Raw genomic sequence first — 20,317 nt, forward strand, 5'->3', positions numbered from 1 at the left:
CATGTACTACTAGCTTTTGGTTGACTGTAATCCAGGATTAAAGATCAGCTCCCTGATCCTGGAGCTGATAAGAAAAAAAATACACTTAGGCTGGTGAATCTGTTGTACAACCCACAGCAACACCTGCTCACAGTAGGATATCCTGTCATATGCTGAAGATCTGGGCAGCTGCTGTAACCTTATAAGTTTAAACTGATCAAGAATGTTTCTTATTTGTTCCTGAAATAAGCCTTTCTGAAGGTCACACAATCAATTAAAAGAAAAATTAAATACAAGGTTATATGCTGCTGCTGCTGCTAAGTAGCTTCAGTCGTGACCGAGTCTGTGTGACACCATAGACGGTAGCCCACCAGGCTCTTCCGTCCCTGGGATTCTCCAGGCAAGAACACTAGAGGGTTGCCATTTCCTTCTCCAATGCATGACGTATTGGACTCTTTGCGACCCCATGGATTGTAGCCTACCATGCTCCTCCATCTATGGGATTTTCCAGGCAAGAACATTGGAGTAGGTTGCCATTTGCTTCTACCTACAAGGTTATATAACAATAAAAAATTTTTAAAGGCTCCTTTAACAGACATGGCTTTCTTGGTGACTCAGAGGTTAAAGTGTCTGCCTGAAATGCCTATTCTTTTTTAATTTTAAGCCTATTCTTTTTTTAATTAATTAATTTATTTAGCTACATTGCATGGTGGTTCAGACAGTAAAGTGTCTGCCTACAATGTGGGAGACCCAGGTTTGATCCTTGGGTCGGGAAGATCCTCTGGAGAAGGAAATGGCAACCCACTTCAGTATTCTTGCCTGGAGAATCCCATGGATGGAGAAGCCTGGTGGGCTACAGTCCCCGGGGTCGCAAAGAGTCAGACACGACTGTACAGACATAGGATGTGTCTGTTAGCCTTCTTTCTGAGTCTGAACCTCAATGTTGCATTTGGATCCTGAGATCTCCACATTTCCACCAAAATACTTATTAGACTGGACAAGTTATGACCCTAAAAATCAAATGAGTTTATCACATAAGCAGATATTAGTAGGTTTTGTGTCTAAGCAGAGAAGGAACTTCTGAAAAATAATAAATTAAGGGTGGTTATCTCTGGGCTGTGGGATGACAAGTGACTTTTATTTTCCTCTTTGGGTTTGTCTTTATTCCCAATTTTGGCAACACACTCCAGTATTCTTGCCTGGGGAATTCCATGGATAGAGGAGCCTAGTGGGCTATAGTCCATGGGGTCACACAGAGTCGGATACGACTGAGCAACTAATACTTGTATGTATTTGTATTATTCCCAAATTTTAAAACAATAATACTGTTTTATATAGGAATCCCAAATCTCCATGTGACAAAGAACAGCTTTTTAATTTTCTTGAAACCTTAAGATAATAGAGGTAACAAGAGGGTAGAATGTGCAAGGTAAGGAGTGTGTATGAAAGAGAGAGAAAGACAGACACCATCTATGGACTGAGAAAGAATGCTATGGTTGACAAATCCTGGAATGCATATTAGGAATTGACAGATTTACAGGTAAACCCCAATATACCTATGGAGAGCGGGTATAGATGAGGAGCCTGGTATCAGTTTAAAAGAAAGCATTTCAGAGTCAATTTTTTTTGAATGTAGAGTTGATTTATAATGTTGATTCCTGCAGTACAGCAAAATGATTCAGTTTTATATGTGTGTGTGTGTATATATATATATATATATATATATATATACATACACACAATCTTTTTCATATTCTTTCCCATTATAGTTTATCCCAGGAAATTGAATGTAGCTCCCTGTGCTATACAGTAGAACCTTGTTGCTTATCCATTCTATTGATATATGTCATAGTTTACAACTACTAACCCCAAATTTCCAGCTCATCCCTCCCTACAACCCCCTCCGTGGCAACCACAAGTCTGTTCTGTGTGTCTGTGAGTCTGTTTCTGTTTTGTTGATAGGTTCATTTATGCCATATTTTAGATTTCACATAAAGGTGATATCATATGGTATTTGTCTTTCTCTTTCTGACTTACTTCACTTAGCATGATAATCTCTACTTGCATCCATGCTGCTGCAAATGGCGTTTTGTTCTTTTTTATGACTGAGTAATATTGCATTGGCATTATTTCATTTTTTTAATGAGTGAGTAGTATTCCACGGTATATATGTACCACATCTTAACCCATTATTCTGTTGATGGACATTTAGGTTGTTTCCATGTCTTGGCTATTGTGAATAGTACTGCTATGAACACAGGGGTGCATGTATGTTTTTGAATTATAGTTTTGCCCAGAAGTAGAATTGCTGGGTTATACGGTAATTCTATTTTTAGTTTCTTGAGGAATCTCCATACTGTTTTCCACAGTGGCTGTACCAAATTATGTTCCCACCAGCTGTGTAGGAGTGTTCCCTTTTCTTCACACCCTCTCTAGCATTTGTTATTTGTAGACTTAATTTTTTTTTCATTTTTAATTGGAGGATAATTACTTTACAATACTGTGTTGGTTTCTGCCATATATCAGCATGAATCAGCCACAAGTATACATATGTCCTCTCCCTCTTGGGTCTCCCTCCCATCTCCCACCGCATCTTACCCATTTACGTTGTCACAGAGCACCAGATTTGAACTCCCTGCATCATACAGTAAATTTCAACTGGCTATCTAATTTTACATATGGTAATATATATGTTTCAATGCTATATTCATTGCAGCATGGCTTATAACCACTGAAAATAGTAAACAAATTGTCAAATGAGAAGATTGCAGTAGAAGTTACCAATGAATTTGGAAAAGTTTCAGGATACAAAATTAATATACAGAAATATGTTACATTTCTATACTCTAACAATCAACAATTAGAAAAGGAAATTAAGAAAATAATTTGATGCAATTACATCAAAATTGCATCAAAACAAATAAAATATTAGGAATAAATCTGAGGAGGTAAAAGACATGTACTCTGAAAACGATAAGACACTGATGAAAGACACTGAAGACAACACACATAGATGGAAAGATATACCATGCTCATGAATTGGAAGAATTAATAATGTTAAAATGACCATACTACCCAAGGAAGTCTAGAGATTCAGTGCAATTCCTGTCAAAATACCCATGGATTCTTCATAGAACTAGAACAAATAATCCTAAAATTTGTATGGAAACACAAAATATAACAAATATCCAAAACTATCTTGAGAAAGAAGAACAAAGCTGGAGGTATCATGCACCCTGATTTCCAACTGTAAGACAAAGCTATAGGAATCAAAGCAGTATAGTACTGGCACAGATATCAGTGGAACAGCACAGAGAGCCCAGAAATGAAACCATACTTGTATCAGTCTACAAGAAAGGAGGCAAGAATATACAATGGGGAAAAGACAGCCTCTTCAATATATGGTGTTGGGAAAATTGGACAGCTACATGGATTAAAGACCTAAATGTAAGATCTATGAAACCATAAAAGTTCTGGAAGAAAACATTGGCAGTACGTTCTTTCACATCAATCTTAGTAATGTTTTTTTTAATATGTCTTCTCAGGCAAGAGTAACAAAAGCAAAAATAAGCAAATGGGACTATATCAGACTAAAAAGCTTTTACACAGTGAAGGAAACAATAAAATGAAATGGCAGCTACTGAATGGGAGATCATATTTGTAAACACTATTCTGATAAGGGGTTAATATCCAAAATGTACAAAGAACTCAAAACAGCATAAAAAAGAAAATCTGATTAAAAAATGGGCAGAGGATAAATAGATAGCTGAATAGATATTTAGCCAAAGAACACATATAAATGGCCAACAGGCACATGAAAAGATGCTCAACTAATCATCAAGGGTTGGCCAGGAGTAGAGAAAAGGGAGCCTTTGTGTACTGTCGATGGGAATGCAATTTGGTGCAGCCATTACGGGAAACAGTATGGAGATACCTCAAAAAACTAAAAATAGAACTATATATAGAATTACCATATGACCCAACAACTCCACTCCTGGATATTTATCTAAAGAAAACAAAAACACTCTTTAGAGACCTAAATGTAAGACCAGAGACTATAAAATTCCTAGAGGAATGTAATGTCATGCAGAACACTCTTTGGCATAAACTGCAGCAATATTTTTGGGGGGGACCCTAAAGTAAAGGAAATAAAAGCCAAAATAAACAAGTGGGACCTAATTAAACTTAAAAGCTTTCACAGAGCAAAGCCAAACCATTGACAAAACAAAAAGACAACCTACTGAATGGGAGAAAATATTTGCAAATGATATGCCTGTTAAAGGATTAACATCCACCATATACAAACAGTGCATACAACTTGACATGTATATATACACACACACATACATATACGACACAATGGAATACTACTCAGCCATAAAAAGAACAAAATTATGCCATATGCAGCAACATGGATGGACATGGAGGATGTTATGCTAAAGTGAAATATGTCAGATAGGGTAAGACAAATACTATATGATATCACTTATATTTTGGGCTCTAAAAAGCACAGAAAACAAATGAATGTAACTAAAAAGAAGCAGACTCACAGATACAGCGAACAAACCAGGGGCTACCAGTGGAGAGGGAGGGAGGGAGCAGTATAGGGGTGCAAAAATAGGAGGTACAAACTTCTGGGTATAAGATAGGCTCAAGGATGTAATGTACAATATGGTGAATATGACCAATATTCTGTAATAACTGTAAATGGAAAGCATCCTTTTAAAATTATATTAAAAATTAAAAAACAAACCCCTCAAATACCCCACTCTTTAGAAAAGATACATGCACCCTTACGTTAATAGCAACATTATTTACAATATACAAGATTTGGAAGCAATCTAAGTGTCCATGAGTAGATGAAAATATAAAAAAAAGATGTGGTGTATATATAAATATATATATATAAAAACGTACACACACACACACACCAGAATATTACCCAGCCATAAAAAAGAATGAAATCTTGCCATTTGGATAGAGGAGATCCAACCAGTGCATTCTAAAGGAGATCAATCCTGGGTGTTCATTGGAAGGACTGATGCTAAAGCTGAAACTGCAATACTTTGGCCACCTCATGCGACGAGCTGACTCACTGGAAAAGACTCTGATGCTGGGAAAGGTTGGGGGCGGGAGGAGAAGGGGACAAGAGAGAATGAGATGGCTGGATGGCATCACTGACTCTGTGGACATGAGTTTGAGTGAACTCCGGGAGTTGGTGATGGACAGGGAGGCCTGGCGTGCTGTGATTCATGGGGTCGTGGAGAGTCGGACAAGACTGAGAGACTGAACTGAACTGAACTGAAAGGGCCCTATGCCAAGTGAAATCAGTCAGATGGAGAAAGACAAATACTATATGATTTCACTTAAATGCGTAATCTAAAAAGTGAAACAAATGAACAAACACAGCAAAACAGAAACAGAGTCATGGATACAGAGAAGAAACAGATGGTTGTCACAGGAAGGAAGAAGGGGCAGGGGAGTAATAGGTGAGGGAGGGAGATTAAGAGGGACAAACTTTTAGTGCAAAATAAATGAGTCATAGGTGTGAAACGTATAGTGTGGGGAATGCAGTCAATAATGATGTAATATCTCTGTGTGGTGACAGACACTTATCACGGTGACCATGCTGAAACACATAGTGCATGTGTGCTCAGTTATGTCTGACTCTTCAAGACCCCATGGACAGCAGCCAGCCAGATGCCTCTGTACATGGAATTTTCCAGGCAAGAATATTGAAGTGGGTTGCCATTTGTAAAATCACTATGATGTGTACCAGGAACTAATATAGCGCTGTAGGTCAATTATACCTCAAAAAGAAACAAACTCACAGGAAGAGAGATCAGTTTTGTGGTTACCAGAGGTGAGAGCGGGAGAGGGGGAATTGGATGAAGGCAGTCAAAAGGTTCAAACTTCCAGTTATAAGATCAAGGGTATGTAATGTACAACTTGATAAATACAATTAACAATGCTTATGTTATATTTGAGCGTTGTTAAAAGAGTAAACCCTGAGTTCTCATCCAAAGGGAAAAAAACAGAGGATTACTTATTTATAAGTACTAAATTGTACATGTTCACACAATTTAATATTATGCAGCCATTAAAAATGATGCTGAAAGGTATATTTCATGGTATGGGAAGGGGTCACAATATGAAATAAAAAGGTGTTACCGAACAGTATGACTTTTTTAAAGCATACATACACACAGGTATATAGGCTAACATAATATATGTGCCAAAACACTAACATTGGTTATTTTCAGATTGGGGAATCATAGATTATTTTAACTTTTTTGGGGGAACTTCTTGCATGTTCAAAATTTTCTATATATATCTTACTTTTATTCTCAGGAAAAATTGTTTCAAGCATATAAATAAAGTTATAAAGAACACCAGTGCCATGTGTTCTCTTTACTTCAAAAAGAGTAAGGCTTGAATTGGAATATATGAATATACATGTTACACAATGATGGGAGTTAAAATTTTACTTTTTAAAAAGCTGTGGGATCTAGAAATAAAAATGTTTCTCAAGGATGGTTAGATATTTTGTTCTTTTCTCAAAACATGAGTTTTCTGAGCTTGACTATAAAATTTAAAATATTCCTTTTTGCTATTAACTAAGGCAGTCCTGCAATCTTTGGAGGCAATACCATGCCACTTCTGTCTGGTTTTGAATTAGTTCAGTGACCATCAAACTTTCTGACTGTAAAAAACTGTTAATAAAAAATTTGGAATATGTGCCTACTATGTGATTTATTTACAAATTATGTATCTGGACAACTTTATTAAAATACTAAATATACATGTGAAAACATGCATGAGAATAGAAATTTAAAATGCTGAGTTAAAAGGAACAGGAGCTCTAACATTTTCTTCCTCACAATGTCATGAATTGTCTTATATATACTCTACTCCGGACATCACTGGATAACCACAAAAGATGGGCTTCAACCAAAAAAGACCAACCGTTTATGTCACTCCGTTCCATTCAGAAGGTCTACAGGAGAGTGATCTGGTGTATTCTTCTGGCTCTAGGTCTTTAGTTTATCAAAGGTTACCCAGTTAATGGTGGTGGTATGTTTACACAGGAAGTATCTTGCTTACCTTGCTGCTGCAATTTGTAATCGGTGGAATATGCCTTCCCAATGATATTCCATACAGGCCTTAAGCATCCAAATAGTCCTTCAAGAAACCCGCCACTGCCGCTGCCCGACCTGCTGAACTGAATCTTGATGTCTTCGGTTCCACCTGTGCCCTCTCCATCCACATTGCTGCTGTTCCCATGAGACATGGCCAGCTCCGATTCATCTTGTTCCCTTAGCTGAAGAACGCTGTTCTCAAACTGGTCCCTGGAATCCTCACTTACGCTTGTCAACACTGTTGTGGTGATGAGGCTGTTTGTGTCCTCAGCTAGCTCAGTTTGCACCACGCCCTTTTCCTGCTGGTCCTTGAGAAGCTTGGGGGAAACACGGCTTCCCATAGGTGCGAAGTCATCTTGTAGTCCATTGAAGGTTTTGTTTTCACTCAAAGGTAAACGCGGCGAAGAGGAGCAGCTCAGGTGCTCCTGAGGGTTGGCCATCGTGCCATGAGTGTGCCCGAGGTCCTGAGATGACACTCAGAGGATCATTACAGAAGAGTTCCGATGTAAGAGGGGGCTTCAGAACCTGGGGAAAATAGGAGGAGGATGTGAGATCACACTGTCTTTAGTCAGTCACGCTACTACACTTCTGATTATAAAAATAAAAATGCTGAAGCAAAGGGGATTGGTTAAATAGTGGTGTTGATCCACATAATGGAATACTGTACAGCAGTTAAAAATCATGTTTCAGAAGAGTACTTACTAACATGAGAAAATGTTCACGACCTATTAATATAAAAAATAGGTCAGAACAATATATACAACATAAGCCTTTTAGAATTGTTATTATTTAAAAAGATACACAAACACATGTATAAGAAAAAAATGACTGGAAGGATACATCCAAAGAATAGCTGTTAATTCTAGGTGGTTAGATTTGGGAGGGATTTACGTTGTGTTTTTCAAGATATTCTAAGCATTCTGGATCAACATACTTCTGTAGGGTGAATGTCTGTGTTCCCCTCGCTCTACTTACATGGTGAAACTCATTTGTGATGTTACTTGGCAGGGGGGGCCTTTGGGAGGTGATTAGGTCATGACAGTGGAGCCTTCATGAATGGGGTTACTGCCTTATGAAAAAGACCCTGGAGAACTCCCTTGCTTCTGCCGCCACGTGAGAACATAGTGAGAAGACGGCCGTCTATGAAGCAGGAAGCAGGCCCTCACCGGACTACTCAATGTGCAAGTGCCTCAGTCTTGGTTGTCTCAGCCCCCCAAAAACCGTCAGATGTAAATGCTTGTTGTCTGAGCCATCTACTCTCCAGAATAAAAAACCAGTAATCGGATAAGTAGTATTTGCTAATTTCCCTGGTATAAATACTCCCACCAAGTCAGGTTTCAGGCTTGTAACTAGCTTAATGACCTGCCTGCAGTTACTAAATATTTGACAACTGGCTCTTACAAACTGGTACACAAGCCAGCACCAGCAACATTATCTTTCTGATAGTGTCATTTTCATTTTGGAGAAGTCAGAAACTTCTAAGGCTACACACTGAGTAAGTGGCAGAGCAAGAATGACAATCTAACTAAGAATTCAGATTCTCAAATTTCCTTGAACTCTTTATAACAAGGCACCTGTTATGATAACCCTTCATTCTGTTAGAGTACTTTACAGGTTAAAAAATGCTATTTCCTGTGACCCTGACCTCTACTGTACCATGTGGTCTCTGTAAAACATAGCTTCTTTCTTTCAAAGCTTATACACTACTTAAGTTCAAAAGTTCAAAGCGTTAGTCACTCAGTTGTGTCTGACTCTTTGTGACCCCGTGGACTGTAGCTCACCAGGCTCTTCTGTCCATGGAATTCTCCAGGCAAGAATACTGAAGTGGGTTGCCATTCCCTTCTTCAGGGGATCTTCCCAACCCAAGGACTGAATCTGGGTCTCCTGCACTGCAGGCAAATATTTTACCATCTGAACCACCAGGGAAGCCCCAACACAGTTAACTTAAATCCTACTGAGTCATGCATGTGTGCTAAGTTGCTTCTGTCATATCTGACTCTTTGCAACTCCATGGACTGTAGACTCCAAGGCTCCTCTGTCCATGGGAGTCTCCAGGCAAGAACACTGGAGTGGGGTTGTCATGCCCTCCTCCAGGGGATCTTCTGACCCAGGGACCAAACCCATGTCTCTTAAGCCCCCAGCATTGGCAGGCAGGTTCTTTACCACTAGCACCACCTGGTAAGATGGCTTTCCTGGTGGCTCAGATGGTAAAGAATCTGCTTGCAATGCAGAAGACCTGGGTTTGATCCTTGTGTTGGGAAGATCCCCTGGAGAAAGGAATGGCTACGCACTAGAGTATTCTTGCCTGGAGAATTCCACAGATAGAGGAGCCTGGTGGGCTGTATATAGCTCATGGAATCACAAAGAGTTGGACACAGCTAAGCGACTAATGCTACTTAAGGAGTTAATAATTACACCGAGGGAATTACCTCCTGCCCCCTCTCACCCCCATGACATTCACGCCACATTCTGATCTATAGGGAATAAGAATGGGGATATGAGAAGGTAAGGAAGATGTGTTTGACACTGAGAGGAAAGGAAGTTAAGAAAGAATAAGAATGTGAGCAAATGCAGAGAAAAAGCGACCAGGGCATGTGTGGGAGAGCTGGTCAGCCAGAAATAATGAAAAAGCCAGCTGATGTTGGACAGTGGTGTTTAATGCAAGTAACTCTTTCACATGTGGGCTCTGAAAGCTCATGAAACAATACAGATAATTCTTCCCTTTAAAGAAATCAGAGAGAGAACTTTAACAGGACAAAGTTAGGTTGCTGCTGCTGCTGCTGCTAAGTCGTATCAGTCGTGTCCAACTCTGTGCGATCCCATGGACTGTAGCCTACCAGGCTCCTCCGTCCGTGGGATTTTCCAGGCAAGAGTACTGGAGTGGGTTGCCATTGCCTTCTCCAAAGTTAAGAGACAAATTCCAGGGCATGGAGAAATTTAAGGTCTGGGAAGCTACCTGGGAATATAAGGTTGGGGAAAAGAAAGAAAGAAAAAGAGAAGCTGCTGCTGCTGCTGCTAAGTCACTTCAGTCGTGTCCGACTCTGTGCGACCCCATAGACGGCAGCCCACCAGGCTCCCCCGTCCCTGGGATTCTCCAGGCAAGAACACTGGAGTGGGTAGCTATTTCCTTCTCCAATGCATGAAAGTGAAAAGTGAAAGTGAAGTCGCTCAGTCGTGTCTGACTCTTTGCGACCCCATGGACTGCAGCCCACCAGGCTCCGGCCATGGGATTTTCCAGGCAATAGTACTGGAGTGGGTTGCCATTGCCTTCTCCAAAAGAAAAGCTAGAGCCCTTCATTATAGAAACAGCTGTTTGCTGAGTTGACCCCTAGCCCCATCCTCAACATTTCCTTCCTTTTGTGTTCACCTCTAGGCTCTGACAATACTGATCCCTTCATTTTGCTTTCTGGCTGATCTTCTGCTATGACCTTCAGCTGTCTCTTGCCTTTGGCCTCTCTGACCTTGCTCTGCTTGATATCTTTCAGGATCTCTGACTTCATGCTATCTGACCTGGCCACTGCCTGAGCAGTTCCTTCCAATCTGTCTTCGCCATTGGGATTCATGGTTATCCTTTACAGCACAGGGCATGCATTATACTGTTGGCTTACATCAGTTGATAATGCAAATACCCAAATGTATATGTGAATTTCAGCCAAACACCTATTTGTGGAAAGTGTTCTTTGAACTCAATTGCAGGATTTTATGTTAACTCTTGGTAAATTTCCATTTTGTCCACTTCTATTCTGAGTTTCTTCTCCTTGATGACATCACACTGAAATTAGCTCATATACAAAAAGTTAGAAAGACATGAGTTTGTTTTGAATTGTAACCTCTTCTCATTTCTTCTTTTTTTTTTTTCCGGCCACACCTTGCACCTTGTGGGATCTCAATTCCCCAACCAGGACTGAACCTGGGCCACAGCATTGGAAATGCCAAATCCCAACCACTAGACCACCAGAGAACTCCCATCTCTTCTGATTTCCAAGAGGTTAGTAGTGCACATGAAGTGGATCTGCTCACATAGGCACTGGGAATGAGTCTAAAGAAGAGAACTCTAGCATGGTCATGACATTCAGTTTGATATTTAGGAGGTCAAGAATAATAGGACCTTCAAGGAATATAGTTCAACCTACCTGTCTCACATACAAAATAAAATCCCAGAGAGACTGCTAACTTGCTCAATAGAACTAATTAGTGGCAGAGCTGGAATAAGTCCTCTTTCCTTATCCTATGGTCTTCCCCTAGTCTGGTTATTTATTCAGACAAATAGTCATGACAGCATGATCGATGATGACAAAACAGATGACAATGCAATGTTATTCTAGATGCACTAGAGCTACATCCAAAAAAGCACAAACATCCATTTAGAGGGGTGACCCTGCATGTGTCAACAGAGCAGTGAAGGGCATCCAGCTTTTGGTGATCCAGCTGCTCTGGGAGCTGCCTTCAGAGGCGATGGAAACCTCAAGATGTGTATAAAGATGTGCAGTCAGAGAGGCTTTCCTCTGCTCACCAAGAAATCAAGTACAATCGAAACCAACAAAGGCAGAGAAACGGAGGAGCACAGAACAAAAGGAAAGAAATCATCACCATGACTATATTCAAATACGATCAGAGCTGACTCTACATGTAAGAGTGCAGGAGGATAAAAATATCTAAATTTTACCTGTGTTTGTATGTACACCCACACACTGCCACTGCACAGTGAAGGAGCTGGTAAGTGGAACCTAAGGGAGCAGAAGCAGCTCCACCATCTCTGCCTCTCTCTTTGCCCTCTCAGTTCCTCTCTCTCTGTCTAGACTGGACTCGTGTACTCTCTTGAGAACTGACTGGATCTTTTAGTTCATGAGAAGTCGAAGCTAGAATTTATTAGAAGGGGATAGCCACGAAACGAGGCAAGAATTTTAAACACTGAGAGTCAAATGGAAAAAGATAAGGAAGAGCAGAGGTGCAGGAGGGCAAGGTCAGCCTGTGCCCTTATCAGTACAAAGATCTATGGGCAAGGCTGTAGGGGGAGGTGGTGCTGCCTCTGCCCTTATATAAGGGCTCCTGAATCTGCAGGAGTACAAAGGAGCTCCTCCCTCTCTGCCCTTCAGGCACACTTCCTTGCCCTGTGAGCTTCTCAGCCTCAAAAGGAGGAAGTGGTTTGTGTAAAAATTAGTAGGCAAGGGTTGGCGACAGGGACAGCTGTGCATTTGCCAGGGCACTGCCAGTTTCTGGAAATTACCTTGACTTCATGCCAAGATGAATTTGGCACCAAGAAAAAGAGGAAAGGAAGAGGTCAGGTGGCCAAATGGTCCTTGAATTCTTGTGTTTTTATTATATGATACAATTTTCTCCATGTTGCTAAAGAGGATAATTTTATAATAGATCAGGTTTTGAGCTTTATAGCATAAATATGAGCAAATCAAAGATTTTGGAAAATTTAGCCCCACAAGTGAATAAAATTCAACTGAATTCAATGAACTGACTAAAATCGAATAAAATTTGAAAGTAGGCATGATTGCTAAGACTTTTTGATCGAGCTCTTCCCAAGCTGTCTTCTCTTCAGTTGGCATTGTTTTGCCTTAAAATGAACACAATACTACTATCCCAACTTTCTGGTTACTTTTCAAAAATTCACATAGCAGTATTTAGAGCATAAGTGAAGTTTATGCTATTAAGGCAATCATTCCCATCTAAAAACTGGGATTAAGTTACTTACTCATAGTAATAACTAAAAAAAATCTTTCTGGGACAGATGTTTATCATGGAGATCTTGATTTGAACTTAAAAAAAATTAGGTTGCTTTTTCTAACATAACTGCAAAATTTTAAATATATGATTATCTAAAAATCAGATCAGAAGATTGACCTACAATTGTGTCTTCACCCCTAACTTGCTCTCTTAACTGTGAGCCGTCTATTGAAATCCCTATTTGAAAGGACAATAATAACCTCACATTGACCAAATCCACTGACCTACCTTGTCCCATTTTCTTTATAACATTTCACCCAATAATCATGCATTCAAAAATACTGATTCAGTGTGTATCATACACCTATATTTTTGGTTAAGATTATGAATGTTTAATAATATTAAACAATGCTGGAGTCAGCAAGAAGTAAAAGTTACAAAAAGGCAACCTCCATGTTGACAGATTACTTAATGAATATGGCCTTCCCTGATAGCTCAGTTGGTAAAGAATCTGCCTGCAATTCAGGAGACCCTGGTTCAATTTCTGGGTTGAAAGAGCCGCTGGAGAAGGGATAGGCTACCCACTCCAGTATTCTTGGGCTTCCCTTGTGGCTCAGCTGGTAAAGAATCCACCTGCAATGTGGGAGACCTGAATTTGATTCCCTGGGTTAGGAAGATCCCTTGGAGAAGGGAAAGGCTACCCACTCCAGTATTCTGGCCTGGAGAATTCCATGGACTGCATAGTCCATGGGGTCGCAAACAGTCAGACACAATTGAGCAACTTTCCCTTTCACAACCATGATTAAAACACAACCATGATTAAAATTAAAATAAGCTTATAATGTGGAGAAGCTGATGGTACCCCACTCAAGTACTCTTGCCTGGAAAATCCCATGGATGGAGGAGCCTGGTGGGCTGCAGTCCATGGGGTTGCGAAAAGTCGGACACGACTAAGCGACTTCACTTTCACTTTTCACTTTCATGCATTGGAGAAGGAAATGGCTACCCACTCCAGTGTTCTTGCCTGGAGAATCCCAGGGACGGGGAGCCTGGTGGGCTGCCGTCTATGGGGTTGCACAGAGTCGGTCACGACTGGAGCGACATAGCAGCAGCAGCAAGCTTATAATTTAAGTTTTAAAATGAATAAACATGCTTCATTATAAGGCTTCCCTGATGGTTCAGTGATAAAGAATCCGCTTGCCAATGCAGGTGACAGAGGTTCGATCCCTGATCCAGGAGGATCCCACATGTCACAGAGCAACTAAGCCTGTGTGCTACAACTCTTGAGCCTGTGCTCTAGAGCCTGGGAGCTGCAACTACTGAAGCCCTCCAACTTGTGCTCTGCAACAAGAGAAGCTACCACAGCAAAAAGTCTGCACACCACAGCTAGAGAGTAGCCCTGGCTCGTCACAACTAGAGAAAAGCCCAAGCAGCAACAAAGATTCAGTATAGGCAAAAATGAATAAATAAATAAATAAATAATTTTTTTAAAAAAAGATGCTTTATTACATGGTTACAAACTATAATCTTAATTAAAAAAACCAGCAACTTCTGAGGCTTCAAATATACCTAAAATCAAAGGCTAAACAAATTTCTTGATCAAAGGAAAGATTTCTCTACAACCTCCATAAATCTATGATAAATAATATATACTAAGTTGTATATCGTCACCCTGCTTATTTAACATCTGCAGAGTACATCATGAGGAATGGTGGGCTGGAAGAAGCAAAAGCTGGAATCAAGATTGCCGGGAGAAATATCAATAACCTCAGATATGCAGATGACATCACCCTTATGGCAGAATGTGAAAAGGAACTCAAAGGCCTCTTGATGAAAGTGAAAGAGGAGAGTGAAAAAGTTGGCTTAAAGCTCAACATTCAGAAAACTAAGATCATGGCATCCGGTCCCATCACTTCATGGGAAATAGATGGGGAAACAGTGGAAACAGTGTCAGACTTTATTTTTTTGGGCTCCAAAATCACTGCAGATGCTGACTGCAGCCATGAAATTAAAAGACGCTTACTCCTTGGAAGGAAAGTTATGACCAACCTAGATAGTATATTAAAAAGCAGAGACATTACTTTGCCAACAAAGGTCCCTCTAGTCAAGGCTATGGTTTTTCCAGTGGTCATGTATGGATGTGAGAGTTGGACTGTGAAGAAAGCGGATCGCCAAAGAATGGATGCTTTTGAACTGTGGTGCTGGAGAAGACTCTTGAGAGTCCCTTGGACTGCAAGGAGATCCAACCAGTCCATTCTAAAGGAGATCAATCCTGGGTGTTCATTGGAAGGACTGATGCTAAAGCTCCAATACTTTGGCCACCTCATGCGAAGAGTTGACTCACTGGAAAAGACTCTGATGCTGGGAGGGATTGGGGGCAGGAGGAGAAGGGGACAACAGAGAATGAGATGGCTGGATGGCATCACCGACTCAATGGATATAAGTTTGAGTGAACTCTGGGAGTTGGTGATGGACAGGGAGGCCTGGCGTGCTGTGATTCATGGGGTTGCAAAGAGTCGGACACGATTGAGCGACTGAACTGAACTGTTACTATTCCAGAATAGAATCAACATTTTCTGACTTAAATCTGACTTGCCATATGAAGAAGAAAATTAAAACAAAATAAACCCACTTAAAATATCTTAAAAATAAGATACAGATACATATGCCCTTAAATATTTAATACTAATGAATATAAAAATAATTATATAAGCATTTCAAGAAAGTAGGAAAACAGGTTTAAAAGATTAACAGTAGTTTTCACTGCTGTTTTTAAATTTTTTCTATGTTTTCCTAAATTTCTAGTCTTAGCAAGAATCAATTGTTTATTCAGAAATTTTCAACCCAAATCTTTGCTTTTTTTAATGTTTTCTGTTTATTTATTGGCCAAGCCACGCACACAACTTCTGGGTTCCTAGTTCCCTGACGAGGGCTCGAACCCATGCCCTCTGCAATGGAAGGGTGATGTTTTAATCACTGGACCGCCAGAGAAGTCCCTCTATATTCTACTTGTCCTTGACTATCTTGCTCACAATTTCTAATGATAATTCCTTATGGAAGGTTGTCTTTGTGATCCTAAATGCAAGAGTTTTAGTGCATTAGTGTGTAAGCCATCTGACCTTAGAACTTGGAAATCATCAACATTTAATTAGATATGCCTTTGTCTCTTCATCTGTCTTAAGTTTCAGTTTTCTTATCTAGATTATTCTGCTTTTTCCAGCTTGATATGATTCTTACCAGTAGAAAAGGTAAAAACAAAATAGGAGTCATCAACTTTTGTTTCCTCATTGCATTAATATTCTCATAGCATTAATATTCTCCCAATCAACCAATTCAGAACTTTTAATGTACTTTATCATATAGAGAACAATATTGTGAAGGGTTAAGAGGGAAAGCACCGGAGGAAGACAGACCTGGATTCAAATATTAATCATTAACTTGACCTCACTCTCTAAGCCTCAAATTTCGTTTTAAGTGGTGATAACAACAGAATTCATCTCACAGAATGTATTAGATGGTTATATGAGATAATGCATATATAATACATTTATCCAGCACACAGTGAATCCTCAAGACTTCTTAGTGATTCAAACCTTTAATAGAAAAACTAGAAAGAAAAGATATATGTCAATATGCTCAATACATATGTGAGATCAAGGCACATGAAAAGAAGGACAAAAGGAAGACAAGAAACCTTTCTTAAGTGAAAAAATGACAAAAGGGGGATAAGGAAGGGATATCTCAATTTACATAGAAATTGAAGCACATCCATTTGAAATTAAAAATGAAAGCACAAAGAACCCAAAAACAGATACCAGGTTAAAACGGCAAAAGTAAGCTGGAAAACAGAAGAGGAAAATCCCAAATATATGCAATTTTTTTTTCATATTTAGTTTCCTTTGTCTTTAATTACAGCAGCTCTTTTTTTACACTCCAGGTTTTAATTAGGTTGAAGGAAAATAAGAAGGTTCTACATAGCTATAATAATTGGGAGAATATTAATACTATGTAGTTCTAATATTTGGGAAAAAAAGTACGTAACTCCCATTATTTTAACATTACTATATTAAATTCAGAGATAATTTTATTGATTCAAGAAAATATCTCTAGGGAAAGACTGCTTATGTTTTAAACAGAACAGCAATTACAACATAGGAGAACCATGTTGAACTGTGTTCCCAAGGGAGATTATAGAATTTTCTTCTCTAGCGATCGACATGCTTCTATGTCATATTTTGTACATATGAAGACATTCTCTCTTTTAGGGAATGCCTAATTCTACTCTTGTTTCACCCATCTTCCTGGAAATGTTACTATCTGCAGGCAGCTTGCCTTTACTTTCTTCATGAAGGCCCCATTCCCTAGGGCAAAATCTAAAAAAGTTTTTTATGGCTCTAGGCCTAGAGAACTTTGTACAGTAACAACTTCCCACAAACGTTCAGTTCAGTCGCTCAGTCGTGTCCGACTCTCCGCGACCCTATGAATCACAGCACGCCAGGCCTCCCTGTCCATCACCAACTCCCGGAGTACACTCAAACTCATGTCCACAGAGTCAGTGATGCCATCCAGCCATCTCCTTCTCTGTCGTCCCCTTCTCCTCCCGCCCCCAACCTTTCCCAGCATCAGGGTCTTTTCCAGTGAGTCAACTCGTCGCATGAGGTGGCCAAAGTATTGCAGTTTCAGCTTTAGCATCAGTCCCTCCAATGAACATCCAGGATTGATCTCCTTTAGAATGGACTGGTTGGATCTCCTTGCACGTAGAAAAATAATAAAAAATAATCCTTAAGTGATAAACAATATTGTAGTAAAATGTATGCTCTAGATTCAACCTGTCTGGTTTGAATACTGACTCTGTCCATGGGGAAGTTCCTTAGCTTTGTATGTCTCAGTTTCTGCAGTCAAAAACTTGGATAATAAGAGTGCCGACCTCACAGGGTAGTAATGAGGGCTAAATGAAATAATACTTGCTTTATGTAAAATTAATAAACATTATTATAAAATAAGAGAATATATTATTAATAATGTTGTTTTCAGTCACTAAGTTGTGTCTGACTCTTTGCAACCCCATGAACTGCAGCACACTAGGCTTCCCTGTCCTTCTCTATCTCCGGGAGTTTGCTCAAACTCATACCCATTGAATCAGTGATGCCATCCAACCATCTCATCCTCTGTCGTCCTCTTCTCCTTTTGCCTTCATTCTTTCCCAGCATCAGGGTGTTTTCAATTGAGTCTTTGCACCAGGTGGCCAAAGTATTGGAGCTTCAACTTTAGCATCAGTCCTTCCAAAGAATATTCAAGGTTGGTTTCCTTTAGGATTGACTGGTTTGATCTCCTTGCTGTCCAAGGGACTCTCAAGAGTCTTCTCTAGCACCACAGTTCAAAAGCATCAATTCTTTGGCATTCAGCCTTCTTTATGGTCCAACTCTCACATCAGTATATGACTACTGGAAAAACCATAGCTTTGACTATATGGACCACATGGTTAAAGATCAAATGAGCATATATCTTTTATAACAGTTTTGTTCTTGGTCATTCCAGGGATAATCATAGAAAATGAGAAACTTAAAGTTATCCCAAAGGATGGCTATTTTTTTATGAAAAGAATCATTCATTTCCAAGAATATAAATAGAGCAGCTTAGCCCAGAAATATGCAATGGCCCAGCCTGTATGACTTGACATCACTATTTATAGACACCGGGTCCGAAGACCACTTTGACCCACTCTCAAAATTCTCCGTGCTTTGTCTAGTTTGCAAAAAGAAAATCTTTTGGATGTAATTTTAACAATTATAGATATTGAAAGATTAACAAGCAGAGACATTACTTTGCCAACAAAGGTCCGTCTAGTCAAGGCTATGGTTTTTCCAGTGGTCATGTATGGATGTGAGAGTTGGACTGTGAAGAAAGTTGATTGCCAAATAATTGATGCTTTTGAACTGTGGTGTTGGAGAAGACTCTTCAGAGTCCCTTGGACTGTAAGGAGATCCAACCAGTCCATCCTAAAGGGGATCAGTCCTGGGTGTTCATTGGAAGGACTGATGCTAAAGCTGAAACTCCAATACTTTGGCCACCTCATGCGATGAGTTGACTCACTGGAAAAGTCTCTGATGCTGGGAGGGATTGGGGGCAGGAGGAGAAGGGGACGACAGAGAATGAGATGGCTGGATGGCATCACCGACTCGATGGACATGAGTTTGAGTGAACTCCGGGAGTTGGTGATGGACAGGGAGGCCTGGCGTGCTGTGATTCATGGGGTCGCAAAGAGTCAGACACGACTGAGCGACCGAACTGAACTGAACTAGGAGAAAGTACAAGGAGCACAAGTTATTAATTTGATGCTGAGAATAAAAACATATTTAACAGGGATTTCTCTGGTGGTCCCATGCTTATACTACATAACATGAAATGAAATCATTCATTGCCAGCTTAGTATAATAGAGTTATTGAAGAGCTTCAGTAAGACTTCCAATGATGTATATGTAATTTCCAGTAAGGCTGTAGATCCTACAAATGGTTTCTGGGCAAGTCTTGCTTGTAACTGGCAGGCAAGAAGTTGTCAGAGGTCCTTTTGCCATCTTTGCATTGCTTTTTTAGGTCTTGTTTAGGGATGGTAGAATTATAGATTGTTAGAATTGGAGGCAGCAGTCAGTGGGTGATGACTTCTATTTTTAAACAGAAATAATTCATCCTAATTAGTTTGTAAATTTGGTGGGGGTAGAATCCAAGTATTATTTATCTCTGCACCTTGTCCCTCTTCATTTGCTCCCGATCTAGCCTTACACCTAGTATAGGACCTGATATAAGATGATGCAGTTTACTTTTTGGAGGAGAGAACTTCACAGGCACACATACACACGCTGAGTAACTTGATAAACAATGTGTTAATAACAACAGCTAATATTTACTGAGTGTGGTGACCCAAGGACAAAAGAGCAGATAAAACCAAGGAGGGTCTTGGAATGCAGGAATAGAAAAACCAGACCCTTATTGTCCTTTCCTCTCCCATGTTATAACTATTAGCGGATTTCAGGTCCTCCTGAGCGGTATAACCTGTCTCTCCTCCTATCCCACACAGGGAGAAGGTATTTGCCTTACTCTTCCCCCATCCAGCATACGTGCCTCACGCAATCAGCAAATGACCTGCAAGACCCCTATCCCACTCCTTGTACCCTGGGTATAAAAGAGGACTAAGGACCTCTGTTCAACATCGGTTCTCCCTTGAGCTGGCACACTGTTCTAACAGCATCTTCCACTCTAATAAACTTTATTTCCCTCTCATTCTGTCTCATGTCTGGAAATTCTTTTCCAACTCGTGCCTGGACCATGACACTGAGATTACTGTCAAACACTGCTCAAAACACTTTTCCTATATTAACTTCTCTAATCCTCACATCAACCCTTGTGAAAGGTACTATTATCACTCCTATAGCTGACAAAGCAATTGGGACACTGAGGGCTTAAAGAACTCACCAACAGCTCCTAAGTGGTAAAGACAGTAGTTGAACCCAGTTCTATTCCAATTT

The 20,317-nt window shown here is 40.0% G+C and overlaps 1 protein-coding gene across 7 annotated transcripts in view; it reads right to left on the reverse strand.

Moving 5' to 3' along the window:
* MAP3K13 (mitogen-activated protein kinase kinase kinase 13) overlaps positions 1 to 20,317 on the reverse strand; it is a 177,307-nt gene that overhangs the window by 50,291 nt on the left and 106,699 nt on the right. For 6 of the 7 annotated variants that reach the window (XR_008683638.2, XM_055408803.2, XM_088838443.1 and 3 more), the window contains one exon: positions 7,084 to 7,643. Coding sequence is in view for 6 of the 7 variants with exons in the window: in XM_055408803.2 (XP_055264778.2) it covers positions 7,084 to 7,558 (475 nt within the window). In the remaining variant the exon portion in view is untranslated. Of the gene's footprint in view, positions 1 to 7,083; positions 7,644 to 20,317 lie in introns of those variants that run through there. The other variant, XM_088838453.1, reaches the window with a different exon arrangement.

The sequence above is a fragment of the Moschus berezovskii genome, chromosome 1, assembly GCF_049115385.1.
Source record: "Moschus berezovskii isolate FMDL1 chromosome 1, NW_MosBer_1.0, whole genome shotgun sequence".
Classification (NCBI taxonomy): domain Eukaryota; kingdom Metazoa; phylum Chordata; class Mammalia; order Artiodactyla; family Moschidae; genus Moschus; species Moschus berezovskii.